Consider the following 23,531-nt stretch of genomic DNA (forward strand, 5'->3'; position numbering starts at 1 on the left):
GAAAATCTTAGAAAATCTTAGAAAATTTAAGATTCCATATTTTGGAACATCGGCACTACAGATATTTGGCCAAATGGCGAGGGGGATATGTTGGGCTTTGCAGATTACATGAATTTGTTTGCAATTGATGCTGGAACAAAAAGAACTCACTTTGCACACTGTCCACCCCAGTTTAGTCTCTGAATAATACCATCTTGGACTGAGAGGTCCCTGAGCACAGAGTCAGGTGGAAGTTGTGAGCACTGCTGGATGTTGCCCCAACATGACAAAACAAACAAACAAACAAACAAAAGAATTACACCAGTACTTTTTAATAAAAATCATATTTATTAAAATGTCTAGCATCACACAAAACTTATAAATCAAATATATAAAATAACAAACAACTTGTATAGTGCTATAAATCACCAGAAAGATGGTGCAGCCCGCAAGGCTCCCCCTGAGCACAACTCTGAGTGCTGGAATCCGGGTCCCCACACCAGGTCTTATATTTGGGTGTCCTGGCAAAGTCAAAGGAGGGGGAAGCGTCCAGCCATGTCAGGGTCACAGGAAAAAACGTCCCGCAGGCAGCAGAGCGCAGACACTTGGGGCCAGGCTGGTTCTGGCGCTGCTGGGCTGTCAGAGGCGGGGCCCCTGTGGCAGCTGAAGGCTGTGCAGGACCCGCAGGCTTTTCTGGCCTTTCCTGCCCTTCCTCTTGGCGGCCGTGGCACACGTTTCTGGGGCAGCTTTCGGGGGTGCAGGCTGCTCCCGGGGCGCCCCGTACCCGTGTCTGGAGCCGTGGATGACCACGGCGTTGGCAGGCAGGGTGGCGTCCGTCTTCCTGAGGTTGGGCGGCGGCTTGGGCCGGCTCTGCTCCTGGAGCCGCCTCCAGCAGTCCAGGGTGATGCCAGGAGAGTCCTCGCCAAGCTCGGGGTGCCCAAACACCGAGGGCTCGAGTTCGCAGGCAGGGTGGCCCGGCAGGTCCCCGGGGATCGCTGAAGACATGCAGCCTGGCCCCTCCGGCCCAGCCCAGCGCCCGTGGCCGCCGCCTCTGTCCCACTCGGCCTTCTGCGTGTAGAACAGGACATAGGCCTGCTGGCTGAGGACGTGGGAAACGTCGCAGGCACTGACCTTGGCGTCGTCCATCTGGTACCACTGGCCATCTGCCGCTCTGACGTAGCAGAGGTAGTGGCCACTGTGAGAGGTCCAGCCGGTGTGCACCAGGACGGCGTAGAGCAGGTAGATGAGATGCCCCTCCTGGGGCTCTGACGTGCAGCCTCCCACGTCCAGGCACTCGGGGAAGCTCACGTGGCCAGCCAGCTTGGCGCCGCCATCCTGGCAGAACCTCTTCAGCACCAGCATCAGCACCCGCGAGGCCGTGTGCAGGGTCAGCGTCTTGGTGGCAGGCGTCTTCTGGCCACAGCTGCCGCACAGGTAGGCGTCAGGCCCCTCCAGTCGCTCGGGTTTCACCAACTCTCGCAGGGCTTGGGCCACGCTCGGAGCCGCTCCCACGTCCAGCGCCACGTCCAGGTAAGGCTCAAAGGTGTTGGAGATGGCCAGGCAGCGCAGACACTGCACCTGGGATCGCCAGCGGCCTCCAAAGATGCCCGGGATGTCGGCTGGCCTCTTCCCGCCGCCCTGTGGGCAGCCTTGCTGCATGGCATCCAGCGTGGACATGAGGAATTCGTGCGCGTCTTCCTGCCGCTGCCTGTGGAATCCGGCCAGCAGCGATGGGCACGGTGTGAGGACCTCCCCGGGGCACCGCAGGGCCCGGCTGATGTGCTTCCGCACCCCGCATGCCCTGCAGCAGGGCCGCTGGCCGTGGGTGCCACGATGAAGTCCGGACGCTGCCCAGCTGGCCAGGGCCGGAGTGTAGGTCAGACACTGCAGGGCGGCGTTCACGTAGCAGCTGTTCCCGACGTTCCGCAGCCCGGCTCCCACCGCACATCCTGTCTTCCTCTCGGGAGGGAGAGCCTTGGCGCCAGCCCGCCCCTGGCCCTGTGGAGCCAGACCCACCTGGGAAGTCGTGGGCCACGACTGTGGGGTGGCCTCAATCAGGAGTGCGTCGCTGCAGACCCCAGCGTTCTTCTTGCTGCTCCAGGATGCGGCTTGTGCCATCTCTTGGCTTGAATGGAAGCTGCCCAGTGCAGAGAAGGGGCCTCCGTATCTCCAGAACTCTGCGATGAAGACTGCGTAGGAACGATGACTTCCCTTGGCAGAGCGCTGGAAAGAAGCTCAGCCCCCTGGCAGGCAAGTCCCTGAATACGTAGATGCAGCCCCGCCCAGCACAGGCTCTGCCCACCAATCTGCAACTTGTCCAATCCGGTTGAGGGAGAGTAGGGTGTGTGACCACCCCCTGCGATCACATGACCCCTAAGAGGCTGGCCACAGCAGGGTGTGGCAAGCACAGGGCTTGGCCAGTTACAGAGGCCCTAAGGCCACTGGACCCCTGGGGTGCTGTGTCTCCAGAGGCCCTTCAGACTGGCGTGGCACCTCCTCAGTCTACACTAGCATGCGACTGGGATGAATGGAGACATTACTGGCACCTGTTCAAGCAAATGCATGAGTAACAGGATGTCTGGTCATCAAGTGATCAAGTGGTATCTTGGTTCGGTCATCCTGAGACGTTAGAGTCAGGCTGAGGGGACGGTGGCGATTTTGGATTGTGGAAGCAAGTGGCTGCTAGGGGCTCTGCTTGGGAGGACACAGGCCAACTCTCCAATTTACCCAGTCTGTTCAGCCATGCATGGGTCCAAGCTTTTCTGCGGTTTTTGATCTCTTTCAAGATTTGTTTAGGGGTCCCTGAAGCAAGGCCGAAGTAGCGCTTACAGGGTGCTGCGGAGTTTGTTCCAGAGGTGACGGCCAGTGCTTCGTGTGAATTAGGAAGTCAGCGGGGCTAGCCCATCTCAACTCCATGAATGCCAGGAGATTTCAGTCACAAAACCCACATATCAGAATTTTCAGCAGATCTTAGCTTGGTGAGGTCCGTCCTGAGACGGTGGAGTCAGGACAGGAGTATGGCAGCGAATTTGGATTGTGGAAAAAAGCAGCTGTTGGTAACTTCCTGTTGCTGTTCTGAAATCTGGACCCTTACTGAGGCAGTCAATGGGGTTACCTGGCTGAAGGGGGAATGCCGGTGACCACTGGCCACCAGGATTTTTAGATCTCTGAGTTCCCCTTGGGATCAGAAGATGGGAGGGTGAGCTGATGTCTCAGTCTGATGGTCACACAACACACAAATCACAGCCGGATGTTTTAAACACAGAAACCTTTAATCCTCACTGAAAATGCACTAAACCAATAGGAAAGGAAATTACACACAAGCCACATTCCTTTCCTCTGCCATGTCGCAGGGCGGTGTGGTAGGGGACGCCCATGGCAGTAGAGTTTGCACCCCCATATTTCTCGAAATAAAAAGGAGCCCTGGGTTCTGACTCTTCAGATTTCATGTTCATTCTGGTTGCTGCAGATCAAGTTTGACCTGGGTGCGATCACTGAGTCACACAGTTCATGCTCCCAGAGAGGCGCCTCTATTCCCTTCTTCTCTTCTTGCCTTCATGCTCACGTTCCTTGGGGCGGCTGCTATCTGAAGGTCTTTTAGAGGCACCGTGCTGATTGGCTTCTTCCAGAAACTTGTCCCTGCCAAAAGGATCTTTTTCAAACTGAACTGCTCCCTCTTGGCCTCGCTGCTTACTCTCTGGACAAGAAGACTCCTTCTCCGGAACAGATCTGTTGGTTCAGAGGACCTTAGGAGACACAGGGAACCACCCCGGCTGGGCACGTGGGGTAAACGCCTCCCAGCTACAGTCTAGTTGTGCTACGAGGGGCTTGGTCCTGATCTAAGTGGTGTTTTTCCTGGAGTTTTTTTTCCTTTTGGGTCACACCTGGCGATGCACAGGGGTTACTCCTGGCTCTGCACACAGGAGTTACTCCTGGCAGTGCTCAGGGGACCATATGGGATGCTGGGAATCAAACCCGGGTCGGCTGCGTGCAAGGCAAACGCTCTACCCGCTGTGCTATCTCTCCAGCCCCAAGGAGTTTTGCACAATAAAGCGAAGCTGGGTGTCTTGCAGGAAGGTTTAGGATATGCAGAGTGGTCAGCTGAGATGGAACTTCCCCCAGAAGCCTGCCAGGAGAAACTGAGGCCCGTCCTTGAGCCCCTGAATTGGGCAGAGAAACAGCTCTGCAATTCCCATCAGGAGTCCCCACCCTCTCAGCTCTGAGGGTTCAGCAGCTCCGGACCCACACGGTAGCCCCTTGGCTGCAGCCCAGAGGGAACTGACATCAGCGGGTCCCCTGTTTCCCAGACCCCCGATCATTCAGCTCCCCTGCCCTGACAGCCCCACCCAATCCGCTGCCAGAAGATTCCGAAGGCCTCAGTCTCTTTCCAGGGAGAAACATCCGGCTTGCCTCCTTTGTTCTTTTTAGTCAGATGACCCCAGAGTCCACTTCACTCTCTCTAGGTTATTTCATGAAGCAGATCGAGGGAATCGAAGGAAGAGACCAGGGCCTCAGCAAGGACTGGGAAACTCATGGCCTGGCCCTGCACTGGACAGAGGGAGAGAGGGAGAGAGAGAGACAGAGAGAGAGAGAGGAATGATTCCTTGCAGAGCCAGGACTAACCTCTGAGATAGATCTTGGCAACCCCTGCCCTTGCAAACAGTGAGGCCGCAGCTTCCCCTTACACAGCTCCTGCTACTTTCCCAGCAACTGGCTCCAACCAGGCCCACCTGGGTTTCTCCTACCTCGCCCGCCCACCCTGGGAAGCTGGGCCCGGAGCCCCTGACCACAGAACCCTGGTGCTCGGGACTCCTGGGCCCCAGCAGAGACAGGCCTGGAGCAGAGCAGCTGCCGCTGGTCCCTCAGGAGTAGCCGCAGCTCATGAGGCTCCTTGTGGCAGCTGAGCCGACACCTCACGGGTGCCCCAGGCCCAAGGCCGCCTGCCCGGAGCTGAGACAAGCAGCTAATCCCAACTGGCTAACTCTGAAGCCATCTCACCTTCCTACAGAAAGCAAAAAAAGAAATAAAAAAAGAAAGGGGGAGCTGCAGAGGAGTCTGGGATTGTTCAGGACTGCCTTGAAGACTGAGATTAACAGGCCATGTGCATGCAAGATTCTCCCAGGACACTCAGCAAGGGTGTCTATTTTCATGCCCTGGAGGCACAGACAGGGTGTGGACACCAATCTGGCCCCGCCTTAGCCCCACCAGGTGACCCAGTCAGGTCCTGCCACACCCTGTCTGGCACCCACCCTCCAGGCATGCATAAATGCTCTTCCCCCATCAGGAACTAGAAGAGCATCCCTGCAGCCTGTCCAGCTGATCGCAGCCCACTGAGGCAGGGAGGCTTCCTGGCTCAGCATGATGGATCCAAGCCTGTGGAGAGAACGGGAGCTATTCAAAAAACGTGCTCTTTCTACTTCTGGTGTTGAAAACAGATCAGGAACTGGCAGCTCATCGTCATCATCATCACCAAAGAAGAAGAAAGCAAAACTAGACCATGGAGGTTCATCAGGCGCTAAACAAAATTCTGATCATAGTAATAGATCATTGCACTTGAAAGCTTTTTCAGGAAGCTCTGGATATAAGTTTGGTCTTCTTGCAAAAATCGTGATTCACATGAAAACACGGCATCAGAGAGGAGACACACACCCTCTCACTTTGGAAGAAATTCTGGATGAAATACAGCATTTAGATATCGGACTCACACAGAGGCAGTGGCTTATGAGTGAGGCTTTAGTCAATAATCCCAAAATTGAAGCCATCAACGGGAAGTATGCCTTCAAGCCCAAGCACAGCCTGAAAGGTAGGAAGGGCCTGCTCCGGCTCTTACAGCAGCATGAGCAGCGAGGCTTGGGAGGGATTCTTCTGGAAGACATAGAGGAAGGACTGCCCAAGGCCCAGAAGGCTCTCAAGGCCTTAGGGGACCAGATACTATTTGTCAACCGACCTAATAAGAAGAAAATTGTTTTCTTCAACGATAAGAGCTGTGAATTGTCTATCGATGAGGAGTTTCAGAAACTGTGGAGGTGTGTCCCTGTGGATTCCACGGATGAGGAGAACATTGCAAAGTACCTGAGGCATCGGGGTGTTTCCTCCATGCAGGGTTCCGGACCCAAGAAAGTGGCCCCTGTCCAGAGAAGGGCAAAGCCCGCTGTGCAGAAGAAGTGGCGCTGGATGATGCAGAACGAGCACTTGGCGGGAGTGCTGAAGGAGTGCCCGGGCATGGTGGCTGGGAAGTAGTGCCAGCTCTGGCCAAGCCGAGTCACCAGGAGAATCACGAGCAGTGTCCGGTCGTGACCTGGACAGACCGTGTTCCTGCTCTCCTGCTAGGACTGAGGAGAGGAGCAGCTCGTTGTCGACACCTGGCCGAAGCCCGTGGGACGGGACTGGGGCTCGGGAAACTGGTCCTTCCTGCTGAGCTTAGGGGACTTCCTGGGGGAAGCTGCTGAGCTGGCCACACAGCCCTGGGGGCGGGACATGGGGAGGGGATGGGAATTGTGTACAGCCAATCCCTCTCCGTGGTTTTAGTATGTTTTCAATTAGGAATAAAGGTTTCTCTGTTCAAACCACCCTGCTGGGCTTTGTGTGCGGGTGACCATTAGACTGAGATGTCTGCTCACCCACCCATCTTCTGATCCCAAGGGAAACTCAGAGACCTGAAAATCCTGGTTGGCCGTTATTCCAGTGACCCACTGCACAGTAAGCTTGAACATGAGATTGTATAGTTTTCTCATTAAAGTTTCAAAAGCAGGGGGCTGGAGTGATAGCACAGTGGGGCTGGCGTTTTTTTGCCTTGCATGCATCAGACCCGAGTTAGATCCCCAGCATCCCATAAGGTCCCCTGAGATGTGCCAGGAGTAATTCCAGAGCACAGAGCCAGGAGAACCCCTGGGCATCACCGGGTGTGACCCAAAAAAGCAAAAATAAATAAAAATTAAAATACAAAATAATTTTAAAACAAGTTCAAAACAGAAATGAAACGATGGCCTCTTTCGAGAGAATGGGGCTGCCACAAGCATGGACCATCCTGAGGTTCACTGGAAACATCTTACCCTCTTGCTGTCTTGGCTCATGACCCGGAAACACCCGTGCCCATTGCGCTTGTACCCACAGAGGGACCTGACACCACTTTTTCTCAAAGAGGAAGATTCCAGCTTGCCATCTATGATGCAGACTAGAATGAACATCCTTTAGAGAAAATACTCTTTAGGCCTCTACCTCAACAGAAACTAGGTATTTGCTCCAGAAAGGCCTGGCACAGTCTGGAGTAGCACCACTGCTGCAATGACTCCCCTCAGGTTCTTTGGAACCCAAGCAAGAGAAGCAAGAGAAGAGTCAAGGCATTGACCAAACAAACACAGCAAATATAAACAAGTGGGACTACATTCAAAAGCTTCTGACTTCAAGGGAAATGGTACCCAAAATACAGACATCCCAGGGAGCTGGAGGGAAGGGGCCCCTAATCAAGCAGAATCTCTGTGCTGAGCCCTCTGGCGACCCTGCTCACACAGAGGCTCCAAGAGAGACAGTGGGACAAAGAGCAGCAGGGGTTCCCCAAGGAGCCCAGAGGGCTCTGCCAACAAGGGACCAGGAAAGAGCTGAGGGCCCGTCAGTCTATTCTGGGTCACCCAACCCCCCTTCGCCTCCCTGCAGAAAGGGGGAGGTGAAGATAAGTCTGGGATTATTCTGAACCATCCTGAGGCGTGAGATTAACAGGCCATGACCATGTAAGGCTCTCCCAGGACACACAGCAGAAATAGCCCTTTTTCATTCCCTGGAGGTACAGACAGAGTGTGGACACCACGCTGGGCCTAACCAGTGATGCAAGCAGGTCCTGACACACCCTGTCTGGCACCCACCTTCCTCACTTTCGTAAAAGCCCTTACCCCTCCAGAAGTGGAAGAGCATCCCTTTGAAAGCATCCCTCTGAGAGGTTCCCTCTGAGACGGTACCTTGGAGAGCACCCGTCTGAGTGTGTCCCTCTGAGACCTTCCCTCTGAGACTATCTGAGACTGGGAAGTTGCTGCATTGCTCCAGGAAAGCCCAAGATGAGGTTGCGACTGAGTGCTGGTGCCCGTGGGGCACAGAAGAAGGGCAGCACTCTGTTTTTGACTGGCCCTACCTGGTCCTCCCTGCATGCCAACAGGAACATAAAACTGGCAACCCCGCCTGCCCTGTTGGAGTCAGCACTGCAAGCAGTCACGATTTCCGGCCCAGGTACACTTAGCAAACAGCTGCGCGTCATTTCACATGGTACTTCTCAGGAAAGCAGCCTGACTATGCCCCCTGGAGTCCACAGAGGATGAGGATGGAGAGTGTCTGTTCTCTCCAAAAACCTAGGAGAAAGTGGCAACTCCTGAGGCCTGGGAGGAAGATCCCCCGAGAGACCCTCGGCTCCAGAGTCTACAGAACTGCATCACTGAGGATGCAGAAATGCGATTAGCTCGACATCAGAAAACTGTGGAAGCAGGAGGAGCAGGAGAAAGGGACTCAGAGGCAGAAGGACAGGCTGGGCATGTGGCATAGGCAGACAGCAGCGAAGGACACGACGAGGGTTCGGATGAGGTGGACAGGTGCAGCCCCTTCCCAAGCCCATCTTGGTCTCAAAGAAGGACCGAGGGGCAGTTTCAGAACATGAGGCCCTGATACAGAGGCCGTGGGTGACCCCCCCAGCCTGTGTTTGTGACCAACAGTTTGTGATGAAAGCTGTCTGGTCCAACAATCTGAAATGAACTAGAATGTCCCAGGTCTTAAAGGCGCAAATTGCTGCCGACGCCTTCGTCCCTTTGGGTCTTGCTGAGATTTGCCCAGGGGTCCCGTCAGTCCCACCTCTGGCAGCTCTCTCTGGACCCACCGTGTCTACACAAAAGCAGAATCTGAGGAACAGCATCTTCTAGGCATATTCCATCATTGGATGCCCAGCTGTGCTGCCAGGAGGGAACTCACCTAGGTTTATGTAACGGTTTGCATGCAAAGTAACAGAGACGGGATATTCTGGCTCTTTTTTTTAACTTTTATTACTGAAATACCATGAGGTACAGTTGTAGACTTAGAAATTTTTGCGCTTGGGTTTCAGTTATACAATGATTGAGTATCTATCCCTCCCCCAGTGCCCATTCCCCACCTCCAAGGCTCCCAGCATCCCTCCCACCCCACCCCTGTGGCAGGGCATTCCCTTTTGTTTTCTCTCTCCTTTTCGGTGCTGTGATTTGCAAAAGAGGCATTGAGTGGCAATCATGTTCGGTCTATAGTCTATTTTCAGCATGCATCTCTCATCCTGGGAGGGTCCTCCCAACACCCTTTACTTGGTGCTTTCCTCTCTATCTGAGCTGCCTTTTCCCCCCAGCATGTATGGCTGGACTCCAAGCCATGGAGTGAACCTCCTGGTACTTATCTCGGCTATCATTCTGGCTCTTTAATCTGACCATTCTCCAGCTCCCAAGTCACTATTTTGTTCTCAAGTTTCTATTTCTAGGAATATGGTACAGCTCCCCTACTACAGTGCATTGCCAAGGTGCAAATCCGGGTGTCCTCAAGGACCTCCCATGTCTGTCCATAGTTTCCAATCTCCTCTTTGTCCCTCCAGAATGACCACTCTCCCGGACTATTACCGGGCATTCTTGCTGCCAGCCCTTCGCCCCTTCAGATGGGTATTTACAGTCTGGTCTCGTGCTTCTTCACAGAATAGCTTCTATGGTGCCCGAATGTCCACCCAAACCAGCCCAGCAGAGGTTTTGTGTGTGTCCTTTTGTGATTTGGTTCCAATCTCCCCTGGTGTTCTTGTCCTGTGTCAGAACAAGATGACGAGAACAGCTGTTTTCTGCGGGCTCATTTGTAACTGTAGGAAAGGGTAGAGACGGCCTGGGCCAGTCCCCATGCACTGGGGCCACTGTGCAGCCCAGTGAAGGGGCCCTTAGCAAGAGCGACTTCTTCACAGTTCAGGAGGTCCAAGGGCCATATTCTTCTTCTAAGATAAGCATGCCGAATTTGGAGCCAGACATTAAGAGTTTGCAGGTCAAAGCTTTAGCATTCCTTTTTTCCAACTCCATAAACAAAACCTTATAAAAACAAGTCCTTGAGAAACACAAAGCCTATCATTCATTGAGGGGACTTCTGGAGGAAGGAAAACACATACTTGAAGAGTGTTCAACTCAGAAGGCACAGTATAATCAATGAGAAATCAGAGATGAAAAATGGTCCTCTCTGTCCCCAAGATGAGCCTGGGCTATTTTTTTTTTTGCCTCCGACGTATAAGCATTTTATGTTTGCATTAAAATTTTTAGTACCCTATGAAGGCATAGACCTTCCTCCTGGGGAATTTGACTGTGAGGAAATCTCTGCCAATGTGCCAATCTCAGTTGTCTTTGTGAGATCACTTCCTGAATCCATCAATAAATGCTTTAAATTCAACCTTCACTCTGGCCTTGGGATTTCCTGGAAACTTTCTCGCCTGCATTGTAATGCATGATCTGGACTCTCATCTTCATGCTGAGAGGCAGCAGCAAGAATGGAGAGCAAGTGGTAGGCCTCCATGGGCGAGGACTCAGCTCAGCTCAGGTCTGGAGGGTTGGGCACACAGCAGGGGGAGGAGAGAGTGTCCCATCTGAATTGTTTTCCCTCGGTGTGTTGTTTCATTTGTTTATACAGAAGGAGGGTTTGTTCGGGATGTTAAAGGGCTCTTTGGAGATGTGCCCTGGGTCGTCTATCTGCCCACTTGGATCTTTCTCCAATAGATCCTGGCCACAGTTAATGAGAATTCATAGCCAAGAGTGAACCACCAAGGACCAGATGTGGTCACATCGCTGGAAATGAAGTCCAGTGAATGGAGCAGCTGTCCCAACCCCTGAGGAGGTACACTAGGGGTCATCCTGATGGCCACCGGAGCCTCAGATCAGGAGGCAACACCTAGAAGCCTTCTCGGGGCTTGAAAATTCCAATTCACAAAAGTTAAAATAATAATAATAATAAAATTTGGAATATAAAACACCAACACAATTCTGATTCCAATCACTAATCCTTACAAGCTAATGGAAAGGACTCCCATGCTTTTCTGTAGACGTGGAAGAGCAGAACCACCTCTGTTGGGGTCCTCACGGCAGAGGGAGAGGTAGAGTGAGAAACGGGAGTGCTGGGCTTGATCCCCAGCACCTCAGGGTCCCTGAGTGTGGCACTCCTTCCACCAGGACGATCATTGACGGGACCTGAGAGATGGTTCAGCCTGGAGGGCACTGGCCTTGCATGCCCAGGACCCTGGTTAGATTCCTGGCATCCCATATGGTCCCCGAGCACCACCAAGAGTGATTCCTGAGTGAAGAGTGAGGAGTGAACCCTGAGCATTGGCAGGTGTGACCCGAACAACCATGTTCAGCTGAATAAGTCAGAGGAGAAGGAGAAAATCACGGGACGTAACTCCTCTCTGGGTGACAGAGAAAAGACACGGGATTAGACAGTATCTGGTTATACAGTTCCTTGGTCTTGCCTAGACTAGGAGTGACACAGGACGCGCCCATCAAAACCAACCATGTTCACATGATTGTACTCACTAGGTTCCAGTCTAAGCACCCCCAATGGAGCCTGTTTCATCCACACAGGGCTGGAATATTGTGCGATAGGGCTTAGATTAGCTCATCCTCCCACCGGGAGAGATATTTATATGCAGACCCAGGTACGCGTGTGTGCCAATGTGAAGGAAACAACCCCGCCGGCAAGGTAAGCTACATTCCAGCCAATGGCATGCCAATTCGTGCAGCTATTTTCCAATCAAGTCGTTCTATTTAAATATCACACCGGTGCTCTCTGGGGCCAGAGGCTTGGGCCTCACCAAAACAGGGACAGGTCATAGGACACTGTGCTCACCTTCAGGTCAAGGCACAGAGACATGGGACAAGGAAGCCTGCTGCTAATTTCATTACACTCTGATTTGCTTAATCACAAGTTTCCACTTCATTAATAAAAGTTTTCATTTATTAAGCACTGCTATGGGGCTAACCTTTTGTCCATTCATTTCATGAATTATCTTATTTAATTCTCGTATCGGCTCCATCAGCCCCATTTTACATCAGAGGAACCTGATTGAAAGAAGATGAATTCACATGCCCAAGGTCAGACAGCTTGCGCATGGCAACACAGATTTTTATCCCGGGAATTCTTTTCCAGAGACCATAATTAACATGTCTAATTTGCCCAGTAAAGGACACAGGGAAGAGAGAGAGGCATATTGCTGCAATAAATAAATAAGTTCATGCCTAAATGATTAACTGATGGATAAATTATTTGAAAATTACCAAAACGTTGCCATAAGAGTCATTAGCATGCAGAGTCAGCTCTTGCTTCCTGTGGACGAATCTGAGTCGCACCAACACCTCCCCACTGATGGCTGCCAGTCCGAATCTCTGCAGTTGCTAATTTGCTGGGTAAGTTCTGCACTGGAAGCCAGGAAGGGCCTGGGGAAAGGAGCTGGGACGCATGTCAGATGTTCTGTGGATTGACATGGTCCTGAGGGGTGGATCCGCTGCTGCACTGTAGGGCTGTCCAGCCTGCTTCCTCGTACACAGGGCTTACAAACTCAGCTCCCGGTTCAGGAATCCTCCCCATGATGCCTGGAGAGTGTCCAGAGTGATCCGAGTGGTCGAGACAAATACAGTCTAGTACGAGTCTTAGGAAGTGAAGTCAGTGATACAAGCAAATCCTCTGTCCTTCTTCTGAGGTATAAAATAACCTCTAAATCACTCTTTCATTTACCAGACCCAGAGAACCTTCTTATACTGAAGGTTCTGACACAGTTCTGAAACCAGAGAGCTGTTCGAAGAGACTCAGCGAGGAAAACTAGGAGGAACTTTGAGTTCACAAGGAAGTACATTCTCTGGCTCCATAGCTGCTACTGTAGGCCGGGGGGTACTCTGCGCATAGTGCCCTTGCCTGTGGCCACTGATGCTGTTGGGGCCTCATAGTGTCCCTTCACTCAAAGAAAACCATTTCTGGAAGCCCTGACTCCTGGTACTTGTAGATGCCAACATGGGGAGCTGTAAACAAGTCAGGGTCACACTGAATTCAGCTGAGTCCTGACCCAACACAGCTGGGCTGTCGAACAGGGTAAACGGACAGGGCCTCCTGTGAGGCAAGACAGACAGAGGGGCTGCGCGCTGGACAGTATAGGGGCCAGGCCCTCGCACTGTGTGTGTTGTGATACTGATTGTATCCCTGGCACCACATTTGGTCCCTAGAGCACAGGGCCTGGAGTAGCCCCTGAGAGTTTCCAAGTGTGGCCCCCAAACTAGGCTAAAACAAGAAACTCCAAGGATCCAGATGGTACTGGAAGCTTCCTGAAAAGCATTGGACTAAGTCCCCTCCCTCCCCTGCAGCCGGCCCAAGCCAAGCCCTTCCTGTGTGGGAGTGGATGGAGGAAGAGGCCCTTCCAGGTAGAGGGAGACGCTGTGCTCAGAGGCTGGAGACGCACCTGCTCCCTGGCCTGGCCCTCCTGCACCAAGAGGGCTGCTCGGGCAGATGGACCGGAGTCGCGGGAAAGCCGCTGCTTGGCTGCCTGATGAGCTCCTTTTGCCTGCTCACACCCCCTCCTTGCCAGCTTTGTTAAGTGCCATCTCCCTTGGCTTCAGTGGACAGCGTTATCTCTGCCCCCGGGCACCTGAATACTAGTTTTTTCTTTTGCAAATATGCAAACATTTCTCCACTTTCTAGTGCCTGTGACCCGGACCCATGTTCCAGCCCCTGACCTCCTCAGTTGCTGCTGTTTTCTTTGCTGCCACAGGCTCAGGAGGGGGCAAGGGGCTCCCCTGAGACCCTGAAACGCAGTGACACAGAGGGAGGGATCGGGAGGAACCCAGATTAGGCGCCACATCTGAGTGGGGTCCCCATTGTTTGGAGGGCGTGTGGGGGTGTGGACAGAGGGAACAGGTCCTGGGTGGGGCGTGTGATGGTTCTGCCTCTGGCCAGGGCTGAGAGTCCCGACAACCATGGCTGGAGCCCACTTTTCACCAAAACAAACACACAATAGACCAGCAAGATGGCTTAAACAGAGAAACATTTATTCCTAAATGAAAACGCATGAAACCGATAGGAGAGGATTATACACAGGTCACATTTGCTCCCTGTGCCATGTCCCAGAGCCTTGTGTAGGGGACCCCCATGGCAGCAGAGTGTGCCACCCCATAGTTCTCGAAATGAATAGTAGTCCTAGGTCCTGACCCTCCAGATTTAGTTTTTATTCCTGTTACTCCCAAATCAAATGTTGCCGTATGAGACTTGCCTCCTTCCCTGAGTAACACAGTTCATCCCCCCAAAGAGGCGCCTCTATTCCATTCTTCTCTTCTTGCTTTCGCGCTCACGTTCCTTGGGACAGCTGCTATCTGAAGGTCTTTTGGAGCCACTGTGTTGTTTGACTTCTAGAAACTTGTCCAAGCCAAAAGGATCCTCTTCGAACTGAACTGGTTCCTCTCGGCCTCACTGCCAAGGATCTGAACCAGAAAACTCCTTATTGGGAACAGATCCTAGGAACTTTCTTCTGGCTTCGAGGTCACCACCATCCGTGCCCTTGTCTGAATTTTTGCTGGGCCTAAAAAGGCTGGGGGCCCTACCTTTGCCACCTCTCCATGCTTGGTCATAAACGTTGTATATTTCATCTTCTCCTGCTGCAAAACCGCTGTCCATCCCCTCGGTTTGGTTGAAGAGCCTCTGGTCGGACTGAACACCACAGGAAGGCCGAGGGTTGGCCACACTGAGAGCAGTCACTTCACTGAAATCTCGGTTTTCATGAAGTTTAGGCCTTTTCCTGAGCACTGCCCCGGAAAGATTGCAGTCATGCCGTCTCTCTTTCTGCCTGTGATCCCGGATCTCATCCCTCTCGCGTGCCTCTCTGTCCTCCTTCTCAACGTGGGGTTTGAGGCCAGCTCTCCTCCTCTGGCTCACTGGGCCATTTCTCTGAGCATCTCCTCACGTTTCTCCTTTTCTCTCTGAGCCATCTTTCTCTCTACCCGAGCACACATTTCCACAGCTCCACGAGCCTTCCAGTCGGCGATGTACAGCGCTTCTGCCAGCCGGGCAAAGTTCTCACTGATGCGCACGGTCTGCACTCCCCTTCCATCGGCAGCCAGGCGCTTGTCTAAGGGAACTGTGTAACCCCTCGCGTTCTTCCAGTTGGAAATACAAGGAGGAATCTTCCATGCTTGTTGCTCCTTCATGGTCATCTTCCGTCTGGGGGAATGCATGACGGGTGTAGGAGGAGAAGGTGGTCCCCGAGGAATTTTCTTATTAATTTTGAATCTCGGAGGCTCCATGGGATCTTTCTGCATTTGCATCACATGGATGACCCTCTGTTTGGCTCCTGCATTGAAAGCTGCTCCTTGCTGAGCTGAAGTGTCTCGGATATTCTGAGCAGGAGCCCACTTGTCAGCCTCTCGGGGAGGCATGGTGGCAGCCAGCTTCTGAGACACAGACCTCTCGAAGGCTGGTCTGGTCTTTTCTGTTATCTCTCGAATGTCTTCTTCATCGGGTCTCTGGAGGTCTGGGTCATCTGCCTTCGAGGCTTCTTTCGGCACCTGGTCACAGTACTTGCTGTAAATGACCTTGTCTTTGGGCTGTCCTTGTCGAGCAATCGCATCATACTTGATCATTCCTTCAGCGTCCACCTGAACGGCCAGTGCATTTGACAGCTTTTCCTTCTTCCCATAGCCAGTGGATACTGGGCCACGTGCATCTCTGGAAAAGCACCTCCATCTCCAAAGTCCTCTAATAAGCGAGGTATCCAACCGTTCCTGTACCCATATGCTGGAGGCTCTCTTCGGGAGGAAACCAGTGAGGTCTTTGGGGACTTCTGGGATCTTCCCTTTTCCTCAGCCTCAGGCTGGTCCTGAGCTAGCTGAGTTGGGGCAGGTAAAAGGCTGCTGAGCGCCATCTTCTCTGGCTTCTCCCAGTGCAAGCGAGCTCTTCAGGGTCTCTCTGGATTCTCCTGAGCTCCCGAGCTTTCTGAGTCTCGTGTTTCTCCTGGTCACTGTCCCTGTTCAGTGATGAATGCTTCCAGGATGGCCGGGTCACTCTGCTTCTGCTGCAGATGCTCTCAGAAGGACGTGCTGAAGCAGAAGCTCTCAGAGGGATGCTCTTCCACTTGTGGTACGGGAAGTGCTTTTATGCAAGCCTGGAGGGTGGGTGCCAGACAGGGTGTGGTAGGACCTCTCTGGGTCACTAGGTCAGGCTAGGGTGGGACCAGCCTGGTGTCCACACCCTGTCTGTGCCTCCAGGGAATGAAAAAAGAAGACTCCTGCTGTGTGTCCTGGGAGAACTCAACATCAGGATCACTTAATCACTTAACTTACCGTTAGTCGTCGATTTGTTCGAGCGGGCACCAGTAACGTCTCCATTTGTCCCTGTCGCGTGCTAGTGTAGCCCAATGGCATCTGTTCGCTCCGGGAACATGATGGGCCTCAATCCGATCGTTCATGATCTTGACGAAGAAGTCTGACCATCTGGTAGGTGGGCGGCCACGCGGTCTCTTGACATCCCGTGGAATCCAATCAGTAACAGCTCTAGTCCAACGGTCGTCTTTAAATCTCATTACGTGACCAGCCCATCTGATTTTCGACACCTTGGCAAATGAGACAGCGTCCCTGATCCTTGATCGTCGATGGATGTCAGAACTCCGGATTCATTCTCTCATTTGAGTGAAACGTGATATTCCAAGCATAGCTCTTTCTATTCTTCTTTGGGAGACCTGAATAGCCTTCTCATCTTGTTTGCGTAGGGCCCAGGTCTCTGAGGCATATGTTAATGCAGGAAGAACAGTGGAGTCAAAGAGATGTGCCCGGAGCCGGAGGTTCTTCGTCCTCTTAGCTATTTCTTCGACGTTCTTGAAGGCGTTCCAAGCCGCTCTCTTCCTCCTGCGCAGCTCGGGTGCCAGGTCATTTCTCATGTTGACCTCTCGACCTAGGTACACATAGCTCTTGCATTCGGAGATGGTCGTTCCATTGAGAGCGAATGGGGCGTCAGGAACAAGGCTGTTTCTCATAAACATTGTCTTCGTAAGATTCAGCTCTAGTCCTACCTTTCCACACTCACGGTCAAAGTCGGCCAGCATTTGTGCCGCTTGGCTGATGTTTGGTGTTATTAAAACAATGTCATCAGCAAAGCGGAGGTGGTGTAGTTGCCGACCATCTATCTTCACTCCCATTCCTTCCCATTCCAGTCGTCGCATGATGTTCTCGAGGGTGGCACTGAAGAGTTTCGGTGAAATGGTATCTCACCCTGCCGCACCACTCTCTTGACATCAACGATCACTTCTTTGTAAAATGGTGAGATCCTGGTAGTGAATCCGCAATACAGCTCACGGAGGATCCTGATGTATTGGGCTTGAATGCCCTGATTGGCTAGGGCTTCAATGACCGCTTCCGTCTCAACAGAATCAAAGGCCTTCTTTAAATCAATGAACGTTAAGCAGAGCGGCATCTTGAACTCCCGAGAAACCTCAATGAGCTTGGTTATCGTGTGGATATGGTCGATGGTGCTGAATCCTTTGCAGAACACTGCTTGCTCGCATGGTTGTCCTTCATCTAGTGTTCTGCCAATCCTATTCAGGATGACTCGAGTGAACAACTTGTAGATGACAGACAATAGGCAGATCGGGCGATAGTTGCCAATGTCATGGATGTCTCCCTTCTTGAACAGTAGTACGGTCTTGCTGGTTTTCCATTGGGACGGAACCTTGCATTCAGACAGGTAGCGAGTGAAGAGCCGAGCCAGTGTATTGATGAGTACTGACGGCAGGTTCTTCAGGTGTTCAGGTCTGACCTTGTCCGGGCCGGGTGCTGTTTGTTTCTTTACCGACGAAATGGCGTGTCAGATTTCGGAAGGGAGAACGTTGGGAACGACATATCCATCCTGTGGAATTTAGTATGTCGGCAAGTGGACATGGCTATCGAAGAGATTTGAGTAGAAGTCATGGATAATCTTCTCCATTGCCGTTCTGGAGGATGTGATGGAACCATCAGGACGTCGGAGGGCAGTCATCTTGGTCTTATAGTTGGCGAAGGACAGGCGGGCGTTACGAATACTTTTCCCGGCTTCTGCCGCATCTACCAGTACTTCTGCTCTTCTCTCTGAGGTCTTCCTTGATCTCATCTTTGCACTGCTTTGCAAGCTCGGACGTTAGCTTGCGGTTGCCTGAGGCATGCGCCAAACCACGCTGGCGAATTAGCTCAAGAGTTTTCGAAGATAGGCGACTTTTTGTGGCTATCTCTCTCTTGGCGTTCCTCACACATTCATGGAGGTGCTGAACCAGTCGATCGTATTCCTCGTCAATGTTGTCAACAATGGCATCTTGCCATGTTGCCGCAATAGTACCAAAGAGTTCCCAGTTGGTGGTCATTCTGGGAGTTCTCTTTTTGAACTTTGCAGCCCTTTCTCCCCGCTCTGTGAAGTAGAATTTTGCACGAAGGAGACGGTGGTCCGATCCCGTTCGAAATTTTGGGACAACAGCAACATCAGTCAGGCAGAACCGTCAATTGAATATGATGTGGTCTATTTCGTTGTGGAATCGTCCACCGGGAGACTCCCATGTCCATCGTTTAGATTCTGAGAAAGGAGAGGCCGACAAAATCTCAAGGCCGACCTAGGCTGCCACAACGAAGGAAGACAAAAATGATCGTCTGTGCTTTCAATGCACGTACGCTAGCATCAGATGCATCCATCGAGGACCTGATGGTACAAGCGCGAATGATCAAGTATGACATCATTGGTCTGACCAAGACAAGAAGGCACGAATCTCACCATGCTGTTTTCGACACTGGAGAAGAATTGTTCCTCGAAACATGCAATAAAAGAGGTGTTGGAGGCGTCGGTGTCCTTGTCAACACAAACTTGGCCAAGAGCATTGATTCATTCGAATGCCTAACAACCCGAATCGGACGTTTACATTTGAATAGATGTGGCTCACTGCCTGCAGTTTCTATCTTCGTTGTCTACGCACCAACATCTCATTATGATGAAAGAGAAATCGAGAAGTTCTACACGGAGCTAGAGAAGTTCTATAAAGAAGACCACACCTTCTACAAGATCATTGTGGGTGATTTTAATGCCAAGATAGGACTGCGAAGATCAGCTGAAGAACTTCACATAGGGACCCATGGCCTAGAATGGAACGAACAGGGTGAGAGACTGTCTGAGTTCATCATGTCGACCAAGACCATTCATGGTAACATCAGGATAGTCCTGAACAATCCCAGACTCCTGTGAAGCTCTCCCTTTCTGCATGGAGTGTGTGTCTGGGGGAGAGGACGGTGACCCAGAAGTGACCTGAGAGTCCCTAGGCTCTTTCCTGGGCCCTTGTCAGAGCACCCAGGCTGGGTGGGAAACTCTGGTGCTCTTTGTCCCTCGACTCTGTCCGAGCCTGTGTGTGAGCAGGGGTGCCTGCAGGTCGTGCACAGACTCTGCACTCAGAGACAGGCCCCTCCCCCCTCTATCGGACGGGTGTGCGGAGGGGCCCACTGTGCTGTTGCCCCCTTGCACCAGGCACTTGGGACCAGCTCAGCTCTGGGCACTGAGAAGGCCCATGCTCGAGGCGCCTCAGACTCGGGCCCACAGTCAGTGCCAGATGTTTGGCTCTCTGGGTCCGGGCACCCCAAAGCTGGAAACAGTCCACGGTGAGTCAGACCTCTGGGTTCCGTGCCTGCAAGGCCCTAAACTCCAAGTTGCCAAAGTCCATATGGCCTCCGTGGGGCCACTGCATGTCACCCCATCCAATCTCCGTGCTCATCGGTCTCTGTGGCTGCTCTCATGTAGGAACTTAAATCTGTGCCGAGTCCCCCAGGCCCTGCCCCGGCCACTCTTCCCCCCGCTCTGCCTCTATGTTCCCTCTGCCCCTCAGCTGCTCAGAAATCTGAGTTTTAGAACCCAAGACCGTTCCATAAGGCTATTCCCTGTTCTGATGCTCTTCGTTCCGCAGACATGCGAGGTGTCCCACGCCCCGTGGGCGATTCCACCCACACGATGGTGTTCAACTCTTCCCGTGTCCCTGTCAACAGCGGGTTTCTTCTTTTCTTGTGGAAATAATTTCTGGTAGCAGGAAGGAATCAGGGTCCCAGAGTTAGCCTGTTGGGATTAGCTGCCGGCGTCAGCTCCATGGAGGAGATTTGGGCGTGGGGAACCCGTGAGGTGTCGACTCCACGGCCGCATGGAGCCTCCTTGGCTGTGACTACTCCCGAGGAGATCGCCGGCAGCTGCTCTGCTCCAGGCCTGTCTCTGCTGGAGCCCAGAGTTCCCTGGCACCAGGGATCAGTGGTTCGGACCTCTGACCCATCTGCCCGGGGTGGGCTGGTAAAGCAGAGGGGGCCCAGGTGCACCTGGTTGGAGCCTGTTGCTGGCTGACGAGCATGAGATATACAAGGGGAAAGTGCGGCCTCACTGACTGTTGGCAGGGCCGGGACGGCTGAGGAGGCTCGTGCAGAGGGTCAGAACGGGCAGAATGGGAGGAGGGTTGGAAAGAGCAATTCTGGGGCGAAGAGGGGGCCCTGTCTCCCTAAAGCTTTTTCTTCCTCTGCTACCCTGCCGAGCATGGAAATCTCTCTCTCTCTCTCTTTCTGTCTTGCTGCCAGAACTGGCCGAGCCCGAGTTTACCAGTCCTTGCCGAGCCCTGGTCTCTTCCTTCTGATTCCATCCTTCGCTCTGTGACATCACCTCCAGAGGGAGAAGTGGACCCTGCGGCCACCTTGATCACAAGCACAAAGCAGACAGGCCGAATGTCTCTCCCGGGCAAGTGACTGAGACCTTGGGGTCTTCTGGCTCTGGGTGGGGTGGGGGCTGTGAGGAGCAGTGGGGCTGCGTGGTAGGGGGTCCTGCACACAGGGGAGCCACTAGTGGGCTGCAGCCAAGGGGCGAGCTTGTGGGCCTGGGGCTTTTGGACGCTCAGAGCTAAGAGGTTGGGGGGCTCCAGCAGGAAAGTTCAGAGCTGTCTCCTTGGCCATCTCGGGGACTGAATGAAGGGACCTCAGTTTCCCCTGGCTGGCTGAAGGGGGCAGCTCCATTTTAGTCGAACCCTCTGCACGTCCTGAACCTTCCTGCCCATCCAGGCTTCTAGCAGGTCTGAGACTTTCCTGAGACCCGAAAAGCTGCCCAAGTCCTTTAGTCACAGATGAAGTGATAACTGGCAGCTCAGAGAGGTAGAGCAGGGGATGGCTATTGCCTTGCACAGAGATGTTCAGTACTCCCCAAAGCCCACAGATCCGAGATCCCCTTCTGGAATGATCCTAGAGTACAGAAGTCAGGAGCAAGCCTGAGCACGACCCGCTGTGGCCGAGAAAACACCATCAGCAAAGCTAAAGGCACAGTGCCGGCATCTGCTCAACTAACATCTTAGAAGTCTTCGGGGAGAGCCAAGATGCGAACTCCCCATGCAAACGGGCCCTGAGCCAACAAGGCATCTGGGAGCCCTGGTCCCTGGGGCTTTCGGGAGAACACCAGGACCCAGTTTTCCCAGAAACCCCCGAAGATGAGCTTGCTCAGTCCCACATTCCTCTCTCCCCCGTCTGGGTGTCCTTTTCCTCGACTCTCCAACAAACCTACTTCCACGTCTACACATCTTGACCAATATCTTTATCCTTGGAAGTATTGAAGGACCAGAGACTCCTGGACAGTCCTGCCATCTCGGCTCTGGCATCCTGGGGGGCTCACCCAGAGGGGGTGGCATAGTGATGTCAGAGAGCAAGAAGTACGGCTGACCCTTGTCTCTGCACCCTGCCCTTCTGGGTTCTCACGCCTGGGCCTGCACAGGTGGCAGCACCAAAGGGCAGGAAGCGTCCGTGGCTTTTCCAATCTGTGGTTCCTCCCTGCCCCAGCACCCGTGCACCTCTCAATCATCTCCCAGCTATGGGCTCGGATCTCCAAAGATGTTGCCCTGTGAGAGATCAAACTGTAGGTGGCGATGTGTGCATTCGGAGGCCCGGGACAACTGCCCCAGCAGAGGAAAGGGCGCCACAGACTGAAGGTCAAAGAGGCCCATTTAGGCAGAGCTGCTGGCACACGCATAGAAGGTCTGAAGAGTTCAGGTATAGCATGCACGTAGGTGTGACTGATCATTTAGAGGTAAATGGTTAAGGTCTTTCTGCAAAGATAATTCTCTTCAGGCAATGAACTCAAGGAGACGCTCTGTTTCCTGGAGGGACAGGTATTCCGTTGCTTTTCCCTTTCCCCAGGTACTAGTACATTGAAACATTTAAGTTTAGTTCATACCTGCAGGTATGTCGATAAACACAGTTAAAGATACTGATTGCAAAACTTATTTCTCTGGGCTCCATGGGCAAGGCTGCTGGGCTTCTCGGTAAATCCAAGTAGCTCCTCAGGCCTAATTTAGTCCTGCCTTCCCCATGGGGGTCCTGTCTCTTACATCATAATGGTTTGCATCAGATCGTGCTTTTAGGCTTTCTGGATTAACCCATTTTGATGCCTGGGTAGCTTCACTGCTCGCCCTGGGTCCATCCGGGTCCCACGGCAGATCTCTAATTGTGTGGTTTTAGGAACTACAGAAACCAAGCCCTGAGTCACAGAATTATAACGATGCCCAAGATCTGTCTCAGAGCCAATCAACTCCCCAATACCAGCAGCACAGCATTAACAGTCTCTCTGTGTTTCAGCAAAGAGCACTGCTCTGTATAACACTCTGAAAAGGCTCTAGGGGAAAACAGAAAAGCAAATAATTCACTTCCAGTCTAGAGTCTCCAGAAGGTTTTGACTTAGTAGCTATTACAGGGAAAGGTGAAGGATCAACTCAGGGCATTAGTGTGGGCAGCTGGCCCTTTAACTGACCAAGGGCCTACGTGGCTGTGCTATGTATGGTTATCTTGGCCTACGTGACCCTGAACAAGTGGGTCCTGACTTGTGCAAATCTGGTACTACGTCTGCTCTGACCGCAGTCTATGCATATCCTGAGCTATGTATGGTTATCTAAAAGGAAACATTTGTCACAATTAGCCCAAGAATAAGAAGTAACTGACACTGACTAACCAAGCATATGAAACATGTAGACTTTGTAACTCTCCTAACCGTGATGTAATTGCCTTCTGTGATGTAAGCATAGTTTCCTGCGTCGCAAAGTATATAATATCCCTGCTGCCCTGAATAAAGTCCTGTCCTGTCCTGTCCTGTCCTGTCCTGACCGTTTTTATCTCTGTTTCTAAACTGCACTCTGTCTCTTGTGTCTTGTGTTCATTTGGTTGGTCCCTCCTTGCACCTACGGACCCTTGGGCCACGTCCATGGGCTGGAGAGTGGTGTGGTGGGGCCTCCCACAGATTAGGGTTATTTGCCGGAGCACTGTAATTTCTCTGGGAGGAGGAAAAGAGGCAATTCACTGAAAACTAAAATACTTAGTATTAATATCCAAAAGCCCTGGAACCTCTGTCTCTTGGGAACTCAGGACAGAGAAGGTGGCTGTAGGGTCTGTCTCCTCTGGGGTCCAACATTTCTTTGGACTTGGGTCCTTTCTGGCTGCCCTGCTCCCCTGTCTCAGCGCCCAAAGGGGAGCAGATAGTGGCCTGGAGGCAGACTCAAGTTCCCCCCG

At 52.7% G+C, this 23,531-nt stretch overlaps 2 protein-coding genes and 1 pseudogene across 2 annotated transcripts; 1 reads left to right on the plus strand and 2 right to left on the minus strand.

The window, feature by feature from the left end:
- Positions 1-618: 618 nt before the first annotated feature.
- Positions 619-2,097, minus strand: LOC130020271 (ubiquitin carboxyl-terminal hydrolase 17-like protein 6). The gene has a single exon (XM_056110881.1). The coding sequence runs from the start codon at positions 2,095-2,097 to the stop codon at positions 619-621; it is 1,479 nt and encodes a 492-aa protein (XP_055966856.1).
- A 3,243-nt stretch (positions 2,098-5,340) lies between these two features.
- Positions 5,341-6,219, plus strand: LOC130020380 (general transcription factor IIE subunit 2-like). The gene has a single exon (XM_056111000.1). It carries the CDS (start codon positions 5,341-5,343, stop codon positions 6,217-6,219), a length of 879 nt encoding a protein of 292 aa, XP_055966975.1.
- Positions 6,220-14,286: 8,067 nt separating this feature from the next.
- On the minus strand, positions 14,287-15,886 carry LOC130020357 (SNW domain-containing protein 1-like; annotated as a pseudogene).
- Positions 15,887-23,531: the final 7,645 nt, after the last annotated feature.

Source organism: Sorex fumeus, unplaced genomic scaffold (assembly GCF_029834395.1).
Source record: "Sorex fumeus unplaced genomic scaffold, SorFum_2.1 ptg000011l, whole genome shotgun sequence".
Lineage (NCBI taxonomy): Eukaryota > Metazoa > Chordata > Mammalia > Eulipotyphla > Soricidae > Sorex > Sorex fumeus.

What these genes read in the sequence shown, in the direction of transcription:
- LOC130020271 (XM_056110881.1), bottom strand. Translation starts at nt 2,097, where the DNA reads ATGGCACAAGCCGCATCCTGGAGCAGCAAGAAGAACGCTGGGGTCTGC.
- LOC130020380 (XM_056111000.1), top strand. Translation starts at nt 5,341, where the DNA reads ATGGATCCAAGCCTGTGGAGAGAACGGGAGCTATTCAAAAAACGTGCT.